The sequence below is a fragment of the Hemiscyllium ocellatum genome, chromosome 1 (genome assembly GCF_020745735.1).
Source record: "Hemiscyllium ocellatum isolate sHemOce1 chromosome 1, sHemOce1.pat.X.cur, whole genome shotgun sequence".
Taxonomy (NCBI): domain Eukaryota; kingdom Metazoa; phylum Chordata; class Chondrichthyes; order Orectolobiformes; family Hemiscylliidae; genus Hemiscyllium; species Hemiscyllium ocellatum.
Window position 1 is genome coordinate 9,027,195 of NC_083401.1, and position 15,286 is coordinate 9,042,480.

The following is a 15,286-nucleotide window of genomic DNA, read 5'->3' on the forward strand; positions in this document are numbered from 1 at the left end:
TATCTGGGTGTATTACAGATTAGTACACCGACTGCTCCGCCCAAGATCACAAGAGAGTTGTGAACAGACTAATTCATCACAAAAAAGATTTTTCCCTCCATTGACTCGCTCTACACTAACTTCTGCTTTGAGGAAGTAGCCAACATCATCAAAGACCCCTCACAGCCCAGTTATACTCTCTTACACCCTCTTCCATCAAGCAGAAGCTGCACAAGTTTGAAAACATGCCAACAGATTCAAGAACACACGCTTCCACACTTATCAGGCTTATGAATGGACCTCTCTTATATTAGAGTTGGCCTTGCTCTGCAACTTCTCTGTGGCTGTAGCATTATATTCTGCATTCTGTTCCATTACTCTGATGTAAGGTATGATTTGTCTGATTATCAGACAAAACAATACTTTTCACTGTATCTCAGTGTATGTGATTAAATTTATCAAAATCAAACCAGTGTCTCATAGTATTTGACATTTCCACCGTATCTAGGCCTGTCATAATTTTTTATGTTTCTATCATGTCACCTGTCAGCCTCTAACACTCCAGTGAAATCAGTCCAAGTTTGTCCAATCTCACCTTGTAGCTGTTAGACTTCAATCCAGGTCCTATCCGGGTAAATCACTTTTGCACCCTCTCCAAAGCCTCTGTATCCTTCCCAGAATGTGACCAGAACGCCACACAAATATGGCCTAACTAAAGTCTTATACAACTAAATATTAGAATATGACTAGTGTCCCACAAGGACCTATCTTGGGGGCTCAATTATTTATCGTATTCTCTAAATGATGCAAAATTCAAAACCACAGAGATTTAGGATTTCACGGAGAATAAAACATTAGTCTTTTCTGTTGAAGAATAGAATTTAAGAGTCTAAGTCATGCTTCAGTTATGCAAAGCCATTATCAGAGTACACTTGGAGAACTTCGCACAGCTCTGACTCCACACGTTAGAAAAGACATTGGCTCCCAAGAATGTAACTGCAGGGAGTTATAATCCCTGGAAAGATAGGGTGGTTTGATCTAAGATTATGAAGAAGATAGTGGTGTAGTGGTAATATTGACACTCAGCAAAGGCTGTGGGGACTCAGGTTCACATCCCATCATGTCAGCTGATGGAATTTTAATTCACTTAATGAATCTGGAACTTAAAGTTCAGTTTATCTCGGTCATTGTGACCATTAAACACAGCTTGGTTCCTTGACTGAACCTGCCTCTACCACACTGTCACGCGCTGCATTCTAGTTCTTAAATGTTTGATGTATCAGGTTTTGCTCATTCCGCCTTTGCTGCTTTTACCAATTGCCTTAAACCTATACACCCTGATTCCAAGTTCTTCAACAAATGGATTTTCCCCACTTATAGAATCAGAGTCATAAAGCATGGAGATCGATCCTTCAGTCCTCCTAGGCCATGTCAAACATGTTCCCAAACTAAACTAGTCCCACCTGCCTGTGCTTGGCCCATATCCCTCCAAACCTTTTCTATTCATGTAGTTATCCAAATATCTTTTAAAAGTTGTAACTGTACCTGCATGTGCCACTTTGTCTTGCAGTTCATTCCACACATCAACCACACTATGTTTAAAAAAAGTTGTCCCTCATGTCCCTTGTAAAACTTTCTCCTCTCACCTTTAGAAGAATGCCCCCTGGTTTTGCATTCCCACATCCTGAGGAAAAGACCCTTGCCATTCACCTGATCGATGTCCTTCATGATTTTATAAACCTCTGTAAGGTCACCTGTCAATCTCTTTCCCGTTGGAAAAAGGCCCAGCCTATCCAGCATCTCTTCATAACACAAATCCCCCTTTCCCAGCAGCAACATTTTCAAGATCCCACACGTTTTAAACACCTTTATCAAATTCTCTCTCATCTTTCTCGAAGGAAAAGTTACGACTTTCACAGTCTATCTGCATTATGGAAATTGCTCATCCCTTGAAATGTTCTCCTGTTTCTCTTTTGCACACTCGCCAGTGCCTTCACACATTCCTAAAGCATGATGCCCAAAGGTTTTCCAGTTGAGACTGAACCCAGTGCTCTATGCAGCTTTAGCAAACCCTACTTGTGTTTGTACTCTGAGACCCTTTTCATAAAGTCTCAGGTGTTACATGCATCTGTCAGTACAGCTGTTTGTCACACTCAGTACAGTTTGTGTGTGTATCTGTAACTCACTGATCCTGAGGATTTATCAGGACAGGTCTGTATGTGTTTGTAACTCACTGATCCTGGGGATCTCTCAGTACAAGTTGTGTGTGTATCTGTAACTCACTGATCCCAGGGATCTCTCAGTACAGGTGTGTGTATGTATATCTGTAACTCTCTGATCCCTGGGATCACTCAGTACAAGTGTGTGCCTGTAACTCACTGATCCTGGGGATCTCTCAATACAGGTGTGTGTCTGTAACTCATTGGTCCCGGGGATCTCTCCGTACAGGTGTGTATCCGTAACTCACTGATCCTGGGGATCTCTCGGTACAGGTGTGTATCTGTAACTCACTGATCCTGGGGATCTCTCGGTACAGGTGTGTATCTGTAACTCACTGATCCTGGGGATCTCTCAGTACAGGTGTGTGTGTCTGTCTGTCTGTAACTCTCTGATCCCGGGGATCTCTCGGTACAGGTGTGTGTCTGTCTGTAACTCACTGATCCCGGGGATCTCTCAGTACAGGTGTTTGTCTGTAACTCACTGATCCCAGGGATCTCTCAGTACAGGGGTGTGTGTGTGTGTGTGTGTGTCTGTAACTCACTGATCCCAGGGATCTCTCAGTACAGGTGTGTGTCTGTCTGTAACTCACTGATCCCGGGGATCTCTCAGTACAGGTGTTTGTCTGTAACTCACTGATCCCAGGGATCTCTCAGTACAGGTGTGTGTCTGTCTGTAACTCTCTGATCCCGGGGATCTCTCAGTACAGGTGTGTGCCTGTAACTCACTGACCCAGGGATCTCTCAGTACAGGTGTGTGTGTGTCTATAACTCTCTGATCCCGGGGTTCTCTCAGTACAGGTGTGTGCCTGTCTGTAACTCTCCGATCCCAGGGATCTCTCAGTACAGATGGGTGTCTGTTACTCACTGATCCTGGGGATCTCTCAGTACAGGTGTGCCTGTAACTCACCGATCCCGGGGATCTCTCAGTACAGGTGTGTGTCTGTAACTCACTGATCCTGGGGACCTCTCGGTACAGGTGTGTGACTGAAACTCACTGATCCTGGGGATCTCTCAGTACAGGTGTATGTCTGTAACTCACTGATCCCGGGATTTCTCAGTACAGGTGAGTGTCTGTAACTCACTAATCCTGGGAATCTCTCAGTACCGGTGTGTGTGTGTGTGTGTCTGTAACTCTCAGATCCTGGGGATCTCTCAGTACAGGTGTTTGTCTGTCTGTAACTCTCTGATCCCGGGGATCTCTCAGTACAGGTGTGTGCCTGTAACTCACTGATCCCGGGGATCTGTCAGTACAGGTGTGTGCCTGTAACTCACTGATCCCGGGGATCTCTCGGTACAGGTGTGTGTCTGTAACTCACTGATCCCGGGGATCTCTCGGTACAGGTGTGTGCCTGTAACTCACTGATCCCGAGGATCTCTCGGTACAGGTGTGTGCCTGTAACTCACTGATCCCGGGGATCTCTCGGTACAGGTGTGTGTCTGTAACTCACTGATCCCGGGGATCTCTCAGTACAGGTGTGTGTCTGTCTGTAACTCACTGATCCTGGGGATCTCTCAGTACAGGTGTTTGTAACTCACTGATCCCAGGGATCTCTCAGTACAGGTGTGTGTGTGTCTGTAACTCTCTGATCCCGGGGTTCTCTCAGTACAGGTGTGTGCCTGTCTGTAACTCTCCGATCCCAGGGATCTCTCAGTACAGGTGGGTGTCTGTTACTCACTGATCCTGGGGATCTCTCAGTACAGGTGTGCCTGTAACTCACCGATCCCGGGGATCTCTCAGTACAGGTGTGTGTCTGTAACTCACTGATCCTGGGGACCTCTCGGTACAGGTGTATGTCTGTAACTCACTGATCCCGGGATTTCTCAGTACAGGTGAGTGTCTGTAACTCACTAATCCTGGGAATCTCTCAGTACCGGTGTGTGTGTGTGTGTCTGTAACTCTCAGATCCTGGGGATCTCTCAGTACAGGTGTGTGCCTGTAACTCACTGATCCCGGGGATCTGTCAGTACAGGTGTGTGCCTGTAACTCACTGATCCCGGGGATCTCTCGGTACAGGTGTGTGCCTGTAACTCACTGATCCCGGGGATCTCTCGGTACAGGTGTGTGCCTGTAACTCACTGATCCCGGGGATCTCTCGGTACAGGTGTGTGCCTGTAACTCACTGATCCCGGGGATCTCTCGGTACAGGTGTGTGCCTGTAACTCACTGATCCCGGGGATCTCTCGGTACAGGTGTGTGTCTGTAACTCACTGATCCCGGGGATCTCTCGGTACAGGTGTGTGTCTGTAACTCACTGATCCCGGGGATCTCTCGGTACAGGTGTGTGTCTGTAACTCACTGATCCCGGGGATCTCTCGGTACAGGTGTGTGTCTGTAACTCACTGATCCCGGGATCTCTCGGTACAGGTGTGTGTCTGTAACTCACTGATCCCGGGGATCTCTCGGTACAGGTGTGTGTCTGTAACTCACTGATCCCGGGGATCTCTCGGTACAGGTGTGTGTCTGTAACTCACTGATCCCGGGGATCTCTCAGTACGGGGGTGTGTGTCTGTAACTCACTGATCCCGGGGATCTCTCGGTACAGGTGTGTGTCTGTAACTCACTGATCCCGGGGATCTCTCAGTACGGGGGTGTGTGTCTGTAACTCACTGATCCCGGGGATCTCTCAGTACAGGTGTGTGCCTGTAACTCACTGATCCCGGGGATCTCTCGGTACAGGTGTGTGTCTGTAACTCACTGATCCCGGGGATTTGTCAATATGTCTCTCACTGATCCTGAGGGTATTTTCCTTTAAGTGGAATCAGCAGTCTCTCAGGTTCATGTAGTTATTTATGAACTTCTTCTGAGGCAAATCTCTAAAGGTTTTTGATAGAACCTAAACACCAATTCCCTGGCCCCCTTTACTAAATGAACTAGCTTAAGGAATTTTTAACAATGCTAATACATTTTATTTTTAAGATGCCAAGTTGAGAAGAGAGGCAACGTCTGAGGTGGAACCAGAAGCAAAGCGGACAAAGTTAGCTGGGCCCACCATTACGGAATTAAAAATGCCACCCTATAAACCCAACAACCCTATTGGTGAGTTGTGTACAAGATTGTTACATGCGCAGCTTGGATTTATAATTTCATTATTAATGTAATCGTTATCTGTGAATCCCAGAATACAGTGTTTCCACAGAGACCCACCAGAGTGTCAAGAGTGTTAGCCTCCTGGGGAAATTACTCTTATTTATCCTGTGTCTTGTTTTCTCCCTTTAAGCCACTTTTTATTTTGTGTGTGTTTGGTGTGGTGCGCATGCAGAGTGCCTGTGTGTTGGGCAGGGTGTGTGCATGGTCAGCCTGTGCGCACAGAGTGCTTGTGTGTTAGGGAGGGTGCGCACGCGGTGTGCCTGTGTGGTAGGGAGGGTGCGCACGTGGTGTGCCTGTACGCACAGAGTGCCTGTGTGTTAGGGAGGGTGCGCACGCAGTGTGCCTGTGTGTTAGAAAGGGTGTGCACAGAGTGCCTGTGTGTTAGGGAGGGTATCGCTCGCGGTGTGCCTGTGAGTTAGGGAGGGTGCGCACGCAGTGTGCCTGTGAGTTAGGGAGGGTGCGCACGCAGTTTGCCTGTACGCACCGTGCCTGTGTGTTAGGGAGGGTATCGCTCACGGTGTGCCTGTGCGCAAACAGTGCCTGTGTGTTAGGGAGGGTGCGCACGCGGTGTGCCTGTGTGTTAGGGAGGGTGCGCACGCAGTGTGCCTGTATGCACCGTGCCTGTGTGTTAGGAAGGGTATCGCTCGCGGTGTGCCTGTGCGCACAGAGTGCCTGTGTGTTGGACAGGGTGTGCACGCAGAGTGCCTGTGTATTGGGGGTGACTGTCAGATATGCAGTGTGGGAAGAGATCGAGTGCGTGAGACTGTGATGAGTGAGGGGTTTTGAGATCAATGTTCGGAACATTTCAGATCACAGCTGACCTTTGCTCTGACTCTGCAGGTGTTGAGTTCATTGTTCCAAAGACCGGATATTTCTGTCAGATTTGTTCTTTGTTCTACACGAATGAAGACACTGCCAAGGTGACTCACTGTGGCACTGTGTTGCACTACAAGAATATGGAGGTAAGTATTTCACTATAGTCAGGAATGCTGAACTGCAGGCCTGCTTATTAGTCAACAGCATTCCTGAGGAAGCATTACCAAAACTCAACTCCGGCTGCTACTCTGTTGCCACTGCATCCTATTTTGTGGATCTGGTGAGGCTGCTACTAAATGGAGTGGATTCAGTAAGGTTTAAATGCTGGAATAATCTGTATTTGGTTGTGATTAGATAGTGCTTTCCATTGGTGGTTTAGAGTGGGGACCGAGTAGTGTGTCAAGTGACACACATGAGTGGCAAAGTGGGCAGAGGACATTGTAAGTCTGCAGAGGGGTAGAGAGAGGTTCAGTGAGTGGGCAAGGGTCTGGCAGATGGAGTACAACGTTGGTAAATGTGAGAGTATCCATTTTGATTGGATTAACAGCAACATGGACAATATTTCAGTGGTGAAAAGTTGCAACATGCTGCTGTGCAGAGGGACCTGGGTGTCCTTGTGCAGGAATCACAAAAAGTTGGTTTGCAAGTGCAGCAGGTAATTAAGAAGGCAAATGGAAAATAATCCTTCATTATTAGAGGAATGGAGTTTAAAAATAGGAAAATTATGCTGCAGCTGTTATAGGGTCACACCTGGAGTACCGTGTACAGTTTTGAGAAAGGATGTAATGGCACCTGATGGGGTGCAGAGGAGGTTCACCAGGTCGATTCTGGATTTGAGGGGATTGGCTTATGAGGAGAGATTGAGTAGGCTGGGATTATGTTCATTGGAATTTAGAAGAATGAGAGGGATCTTCTAGAAACATATAAAATTATCAAGGAAATAAATTGGCCGGAAGCAAAGAGGTTGTTTCCACTGGTGGGTGAAATCAGAACTAGGGGACATAGCCTCAAAATAAGGGGGAGCAGGTTTAGGACTGAGTTGAGGAGAAATATCTTCACCCAAAAGGTGGTTGATCTGTAGAATCTCTGTCCATCCATGACGCAGTTCAAGCTACCTTGTTGAATGTTTTTATGGCAAAGATTTTTGAACAGGAAATTAAAGGTTATGCTGAGAGGGCGGATAAGTGGAGCAGAATCGATGAAAAGATCAGCACTGATCTTATTGAATGGCAGAGCAAGCTGTCTGGGTCAGACAGCCTACTCCTCCTATTTCTTATGTTCTTAATGCCAAGAGCAGTGTGTTGGGAATCTCTTAAGTGAAAAATCAGTCCTGTGATTCACCTTAGTGCTGGGAAGCCTTTCAAGATCATTCTTTCTGAATAAGTGAATCACTTTGAATAAGAAACATACTGTCCACTTGTGTCAAACATTTGTTGTTTGGAGGGCAAAGGAATAGAGCTGTATGTAGATGATAATTGGGGCTGTAATCGGTGAGGGAGCTGTGCTGTGATTTGTCCATCAGAGTTCAATTGATTAAGGTATTCTCTGTTTATAGAATGTCTCTGCACATAGCAAGCGCTTTTTTGAAAAGTGATGAATCTATAAGCAGCTAAATGTCTGCAGGTTACAGTTAAATGACTATGATGTGCTGGGTCACCACATAGGCAACAGTAACTTTTAAACAAAAAGATTTTCAAAACGTTCACTGCTCTGCAAGAGAAATGAGCACTAAACATAAAACATGCGCATTAATTTACAGAAATATGTGACACAGCGACAAGAAGAGCTCCGAAAGCAGCAGGAACGCATGGCCAAGCAGGAGAAGTGACGTGAGCCATACCCACCCAGCACTAACTTCAGTCAAAGTATATTTTGGGTCCAAGTGTTCCCTTTCTCTTAATTTACTGGTTTAACTAGATGGTTACAACATTGTACAAATGATCTTTCCACGCTGTAACGATTATGGAAACTTGTTTTCGGGTTAGTATTGTTGTCTTGTGTTTTTACATAAATTGTTGTAACAATTGGCGATTCTGTTATAAATCAATTAAACACAATTATGTTCTAGTGAAAGTGTTTGCTTTAAATTCTTTCACAGTCTTATTTTGTTTGGTGCAACTATGTAGACTGTTCCAATTTCTCACCATGCACAGTTTGACTTTGGCAGTTTCTGACGATTCAGTGGCTGTGAACAGTCTTTGACCATGTACAGTGTGCCTGTATGGATAATCTCTGACTGTCAACATTGACTGTATGGACAGTCTCTGGCTGTATGTAGTGTGATTGTACAGTCTCTGACCATAAACATTGATTATCTGGGCAGTCTTTTACCATGTGGGTGTGACTCTGACTATGCAGTGTAAAAGTGAACCCTGACATTCACTGGCATTGCCAGTCAGGAGTGTGATGGAATGCTCCCCAGTTGACTGGATGAGTGCAGTCAAGGACAATGCAGTCCATTTGATTGACACCACATCCAGTAACATCCATTCCATTTACCAGGGATGTTGGTAACAGCACCTTCCAAACCCAAGGACAAGAGCATCAGATTCAGACTTGCCCTTCAAACATTCACTGCCATGAGTCTGAAATATCAGTGTTCCTTCACTGTTGCTGGTGTCAGAATCCTGGAACACACTAATGACGCTTTGGGTGTTCATACAGAAGACAGCTCACCACTGCCATCTCCAGGCTAATCAGGGAAAGTAACTAAATGTTGCCCTTGCCAGTGACACCACCTTCCTGTGAATGAAAATGAATATTTATGTAAATGGCTTGGATAAAAGAATCAAGGTATGACTGTTAAAATTGTTGACAATACAAAGTAGGAAAATAAGTTGTGATGAGGACATAGGGAGGTCACAAAGGAATATGGGTGGGTTAAGTGAATGGGGGCATTAAATACAAGAGGTTATGCTTCAATTATACAAGGCATTGGTGAGACCACATCTGGATACTGTTTTTTAAATATCGGTCTTCTTATTTAAGAAAGAATGTGAATGTATTGGAAGCAGATCAGAGATGGTTTACTAGTCTGAAACCAGGGACAGCGAGTTGTCTGTTCTGACAAACTTCAAGATTGGGCGATAAAAAAGCAAATTGATTGAAACATATTAGATCCTGAGGCATCTTGAGGATGGGTGTGAAAGTTGTTTCCCTCGTGGGTGAATGTAAAAGTAGGGGTCACTTTAAAAGTGAGGTTTCTCGTTTAAGACAGATGAGTTCTTTTCTTTCAGACATATTCATCTTTTGGAGTTCCTCAAATGATGGTAGAATCAGAGTCTTCGAAGTTTGTTTTTAAGATGGAGCTGGCTAGATTCTTGATGAGCGAGGGGGTGAAAGCTTGTTGAGGGGTTCGGCAGCAACCTGCAGCAATTATCTGACCTAAATGGTGGACTCAGGGACTGAGTGGCCCTGCTGCTCGTAATTCCTGTATACGTTGGGTAAGAAAGTACAGAGGAACCTTGATGACCCAGATTTCTGATGACCCAGATTTCTGATGACCCAGATTTCTGATGATCCAAACAAGTTTGCTTGGCTAAACTATGTTATTTGGCATTCAATTACCTGAACGAAATACTCCCCACCTGTGTCCTTCAGATAATCGAGGTTCCTCTGTGTACCATCTTATCCACCAATACTTTCAATTTACTCGTGTGATGTGACCATCACAAGCTGGGCCCAGCATTTATTACATGTCCCTAGTCGGCTTTGAGAAGGTGGGGGTGAGCTGCCTCCTTGAACTGCTGCAATCCATGTGTTGCAGGATGACTCAATGCTGTGAAGAGAGCGAATTGCAGGATTCTGATCCAGTGTCAGTGAAGGAACAGTGATATATTTCCAAGTCAGGATGAGTGGCTTGAAGGGGAACCTGCAGGGGGTGGTGTTCCCATGTATCTGCTGCCCTTGGTCTTCTAGGTGGAATTGGTTGTGGGTTTGGAAGCTGCTGTCTGAGGATCTTTGGTGAATTTCTGCAGGGCATCTTGTAGATAGTACGCACTGCTACTACTGAGTGTCGGTGGAGAAAGTGTGGATACAAAGAACTAAGAAAATTTACAGCCCAGAAACAGCCTTCAGCCCTCAAAGCCTGAGCCAATCCAAATCTACAGTCCAAAGCTATCACCCAATTCCTAAGCATCTGTATCTCTCTGATCACCACCTGCTCATGCATGCATCCAGACGCATCTTAAATGAATCTACCGTGCCTGCCTCTACCACCTCTGCTGGCAACGCGTTCCAGACGCCCACCACCCTCTGTAGGGTACTCGCAGCATGTGTCCCCCTTAAACTTTTCACCTCTCATCTTGAAAGTGTGACCTCTCGTTATTGAATCCTTCACCCTGGGAAAAAGCTTGTCTCTATCCACCCTGTCTATACCCTTCATGATTTTTCAGACCTCAATCAGGTCCACCCTCAACCTCTCTTCTTAGCTAGCACCTTCCATACCAGGCAACATCCTCGTAAACCATCTCTGCACTCTCTCCAAAGCATCCACATCCTTTTGGTAATGTGGCGACCAGAACTGTACACAATATTCTAAATGTGGCTGAACCAATGTCTTGTACAATTTTAACATAACCTGCCAGCTCTTATACTCAATACCCCGTCCAGTGAAGGCATGCATACTATACGCCTTCTTGACTACTCTACTCACCTGTGCAGCAACCTTCAGGGTACAATGGACCTGAACTCCCAGATCTCTCTGCTCATCAACTTTTCCCAAGGCTGTTCTGTTCAATGTATAATTCGCTCTAGAATTAGACTTACCTAAATGCATCACCTCACATTTGTCTGGATTGAACTCCATCTGTCACTTCTCCACCCAACTCTCTCCAGTCTATCTATATTCTCCTGTATTCTTTGACAGTCCCCTATGTTTTCTGCTACTCCACCAATCTTCGTGTCATATGGATGCGGTACCTGAAAAGGGGGCTGCTTTGTCTTGGATGGTGTCAAGCTTTTTAAGTGTTGTTGGAATTGCAGCCGTTCAGGCAAGTTGGGAGTATTCCATCACCCTCCTCACTTGTGCCTTGTAGATGGTGGATAGTCTCTGGTGTGTCAGGTGAGTTACACACTACCGCATTCCTAGTCTCTCACCTGCTCTTATCACCATTATATTTATTTTGCAAGTGGTCCTGCTCATTAATGGTCCTACTGCTGGCAGAAATACGTGGGCATTCGTTTTAAGGTCTGTCACTTCCTCTATATCTTAAGAAGTCTCCACCGCACCCCTATTGACATACCTTAACATCTTGTGTAAACTCATTAGTATGCAATAGTACATAAGAGCAGGGCATTATGCTTGGTTCTATAAATTATTATTTCAGCCATTAATTGATAACTGCATTCAGTTTTGGTCACCTCATTACTGGAAGCATGAGGGTGTGCAAAGGAGATTTACAAGAGAGTTATAAGGACGAGAAGAATGCACCAGTAGCTTTGAAGTGGTAAACAGGCCCCTCACAATTTGGTTCTAGTAATGTGAGTATGAACATACAGTAGTCCTCACGTACCCAAGGGGGTTAAGATCCAAGACCTACTGCAGATAGTAGGGAGCCCAGTCATTTAAATGGGAAATTTAGCTTCCCGGCAGCCCCCAGTCCCTCATTCTGGAATGTTCCATGTAATGTGTTCTGGCCATGACAAACTGTGGATAACCGAAACCACAGAAACGGCCATCACCCTGTAGACATCAAATGGTTTGGACGTGTTAGGAAACTCCTCTTTGGTAAGTAAGAAATAGCTTCTGGCCCAGGGTGGGGAATGTTTCAACTGCACAACAAAGTCTTTTCTGAGAACACGTCTGTAACTCTAATAGCTTTTAAAACAGTGATGGAAAAGGATAGGTCGGATCGGCAAGTCAAATTTCTGAATTGGAGGAAGGCCAATTTTGACGGTATTAGGCAAGAAGTTACAGAAGTTAATGGGGGCAGATGTTCACAGGTAAAAGGGGTGGTTGGAAAATTGGAAGTCTTCAGAAATGAGGTAACGCGAGTGCAGAGACAGTATGCTCCTGTTAGTGTAAAGGGCAAGGCTGGTAGGTGTAGGGAATGCTGGATGACTAGAGAAATTGAGTCTCTGCTCAAGAAAAAGAAGCAAGAAAATGTCATATACACAGCAAGGATCAAGTATAAAGTCAGTAGAAGTATAATAAACAGTGAAATTAGGAGAAAGCTTTGGCAAATAGGGTTAAGGAGAAACTAAAGGGATGCTACAAATATGTTAAGGACAAATTAGTGACTAGGGAGAGAATAGGGCTCAACAAGGCTACCTGTGTGTGGAACCGTTGGAGATAGGTGAGATACTAAACAAGTATTTTGCACCAGTATTTACTGGAAGATAGAGAGCTTCGGGAAATAGCAAAGTCTTGAAAAATGTCCATATTGCAGAGGAGGTGGTGCTGGATGTCATAAAACTCATAAAGGTGGATAATTCCCCAGGACTTGATCGGGTGTATCCTGAACTCTGTGGTAAGCTAGGGAAATGATTGCTGGCCCCTTTCTGAAATATTTGTATCGTCGATAGCCACAGGTGAGGTGCTGGAAAACTAGAGGTTGATTAACATGTAAAGAAAGGTGATTAGGAAAAGCCAGGGAACTATAGACCGGTGAGCCTGACATCGTGGTGGGCAAATTGTTGGAGGGAATCCTGAGGAATAGGATTTACATGCATTTGGAAAGGTGTGATTAGGGATAGTTGACATGAATTTGGCAATGGGAAATAGTGTCTCACTAACTTGATTGATTTGGAAATGCCAGTGTTGGACTGGGGTGTACAAAGTTAAAAATCACACAACACCAGGTTATAGTCCAACAGGTTTAATTGGAAGCACACTAGCTTTCGGAGCGACGCTCCTTCATCAGGTGATAATGGAGGGCTCGATCGTAACACAGAATTTGTAACGAAAATTTAGTGTGATGTAACTGAAATTATACATTGAAAAATTGATTCTGTTAAGCCTTTCATCTGTTAGAATACACTGATAGTTTCACTTCTTTCATGTGTAAATTACAAAAACCTTTTTTTGTGAAGAGTTGCATTCTCAGGTTAGCTGTTAACAATGGGTGATAGCTAGACAATATGTTGAAGGTGTTAGTCCCCTGTGTTCTCTGTCTATGCCATGATGTTTAGATTGATTCTAATCTAAAAAGTGAGATAACGGAGTTCTACATAAATTCATGCAGTTTTTGAGCTAAGTGCAATGTAACTCTGCAAGTAAATGAGGTGAATTTGTACTTGCGGAGTTACACTGTACTTTGCTCAAACACTGCATGCATTCATATAGAACTCTGAGCTCAAAAACTGCATGAATTTATGTAAAACTCTGTTATCTCACTTTTTAGATTAGAATCAATCTAAACATCATGGCATAGACAGAGAACACAGGGACCAACACCTTCAACATATCACCATTGAATCATCAATTTTTCAATGTATAATTTCAGTTATATCACACTGTAAATTTTTGCTATAAATTCTGTTAGGATTGAGCCCTCCACTATCCCCTGATGAAGGAACGTCGCTCTGAAAGTTCGTGTGCTTCCAATTAAACCTGTTGGACTATTACCTGGTGTTGTGTGATTTTTAACTTGAGTTTTTTTTAGAAGTAACAAAGAAGATTAATGAAGAGGATTGGACATGATCTATATCAATTTCAGTCAGGCATTCAACAAGGTTCCACCTGAATCCACGTATCGCCTCCCCAGCTACCTTCGCCCAGCCCTATCCTTCTATTTATCTCAGACCCCTTCCCCCCTTCTTTCCACCACCTCCCCATTCCTGACGAAGGGCTTCTGCCAGAAACGTTGATTCTCCTGCTCATCAGATTCTGCCTGACCTGTGTTTTTCCAGCACATTTTTTGATCTTCTTGCTCATGGTAGACTGGTTAGCAAGGTTAGATGACACGGAACACGTGTCATTTAGATACAGAACTGGCTTGATGTTAGAGACAGAGGGTGGTGGTGGAGGGTTACTTTTCAGACTGGAGGCCTGTGACAAGCAGTGTGCCACAAGGATCAGTGCTGGGTCCACTACTTTTTGTCATATAAATGATTTGGATGTGAACATAGGTGCTATGGTTAGCAAGTTTGCAGATGATACAAAAATTGGAGGTGTAGTGGACAGCGAGGGCTACCTCAGATTACAAGGGGATCTTGACCAGATGAGTCAATGGGCTGAGGAGTGGCAGATGGAGTTTAATTTGGATAAATGTGAGGTGCTGCATTTTGGAAAGGAAAACAAGGCAGGACTTATACACTTAATAAGGTCCTGGTGAGTGTACCAATGTTGGATAAGGGTGGACAAAGTTTTTTTTAAAAATCACACAACACCAGGTTACAGTCCAATAGGTTTATTTAGAATTATTAGCTTTCAGAGCAGTGCTCCTTCATCAGGTAACTGTTCTAGGTAATCTAGCAGTTGCATGACTGTGATCTTTTGCTATAAATTCTGTGTCTTATGACCTTGTCCCACTAGTTACCTGAAGAAGCAGTACTCTGAAAGCTAGTACTTCCAAATAAACCTGGTATTGTGATTTTTAATCTGAAGAAAAGAGACCTTGGAGTGCAGGTTCATAGTTCCTTGAAAGTGGAGTAACAGGTTGATAGGATAGTGAAGGTGTGTTTGGAATGCTTGCCTTTATTGGTCAGTGCATTGATTATAGGATATTGGAAGGTCATGTTGTGGCTGTATAGGACATTGGTTAGGCCACTTGGAAAACTGCATTCGATTCTGGTCTCCCTGCTATAAGAAGGATGTTGTGAAGCTTCAAATGGTTTAGAAAAGATTTGCAATAATGTTGCTAGGGTTGGAGGTATAGGGTGAGGCTGGATAGACCGAGTATTTTCCTTGGAGTGTCATAGGCTGAGGAGTGACCTTTATAGAGGTGTATAAAACCAGGAGGGGCATGGATAGGGTAAATAGACAAGTCCTTTCCCCACAGTGAAGGAGTTCAAAACTAAAGGGCACATGCTTAAGGTGACGGGAGTAAGGTTTGAAAGGGACCTAAGGGGAAACTTTCACACACGGTGGCATGTGTGTAGAACAAAGACGGGTTGTGGGACTGGTAAACTGAGGCAGGGAGGCTGCAGAGGGATTTGGATAGATTAGGAGAATGAGCAAAGAATTGGCAGATGGAATACAACATGGGCAAGTGCGAGGACCATGCATTTTGGTTGGACGAAC

General features: G+C 44.6%; 1 protein-coding gene across 3 annotated transcripts in view; it reads left to right on the top strand.

Annotated features, from left to right (window-relative positions):
• The window catches only part of znf638 (zinc finger protein 638), a 149,559-nt gene extending 141,390 nt beyond the window's left edge, over window positions 1-8,169 (top strand). For all 3 annotated transcript variants that reach the window (XM_060833880.1, XM_060833965.1, XM_060833906.1), the window contains 3 exons: window positions 5,116-5,235; window positions 6,127-6,248; window positions 7,862-8,169. In XM_060833880.1, coding sequence (XP_060689863.1) covers window positions 5,116-5,235; window positions 6,127-6,248; window positions 7,862-7,930 — 311 coding nt within the window. In that variant the 3' untranslated portion in view covers window positions 7,931-8,169. The remainder of the gene's footprint in view (window positions 1-5,115; window positions 5,236-6,126; window positions 6,249-7,861) is intronic.
• Window positions 8,170-15,286: the final 7,117 nt, after the last annotated feature.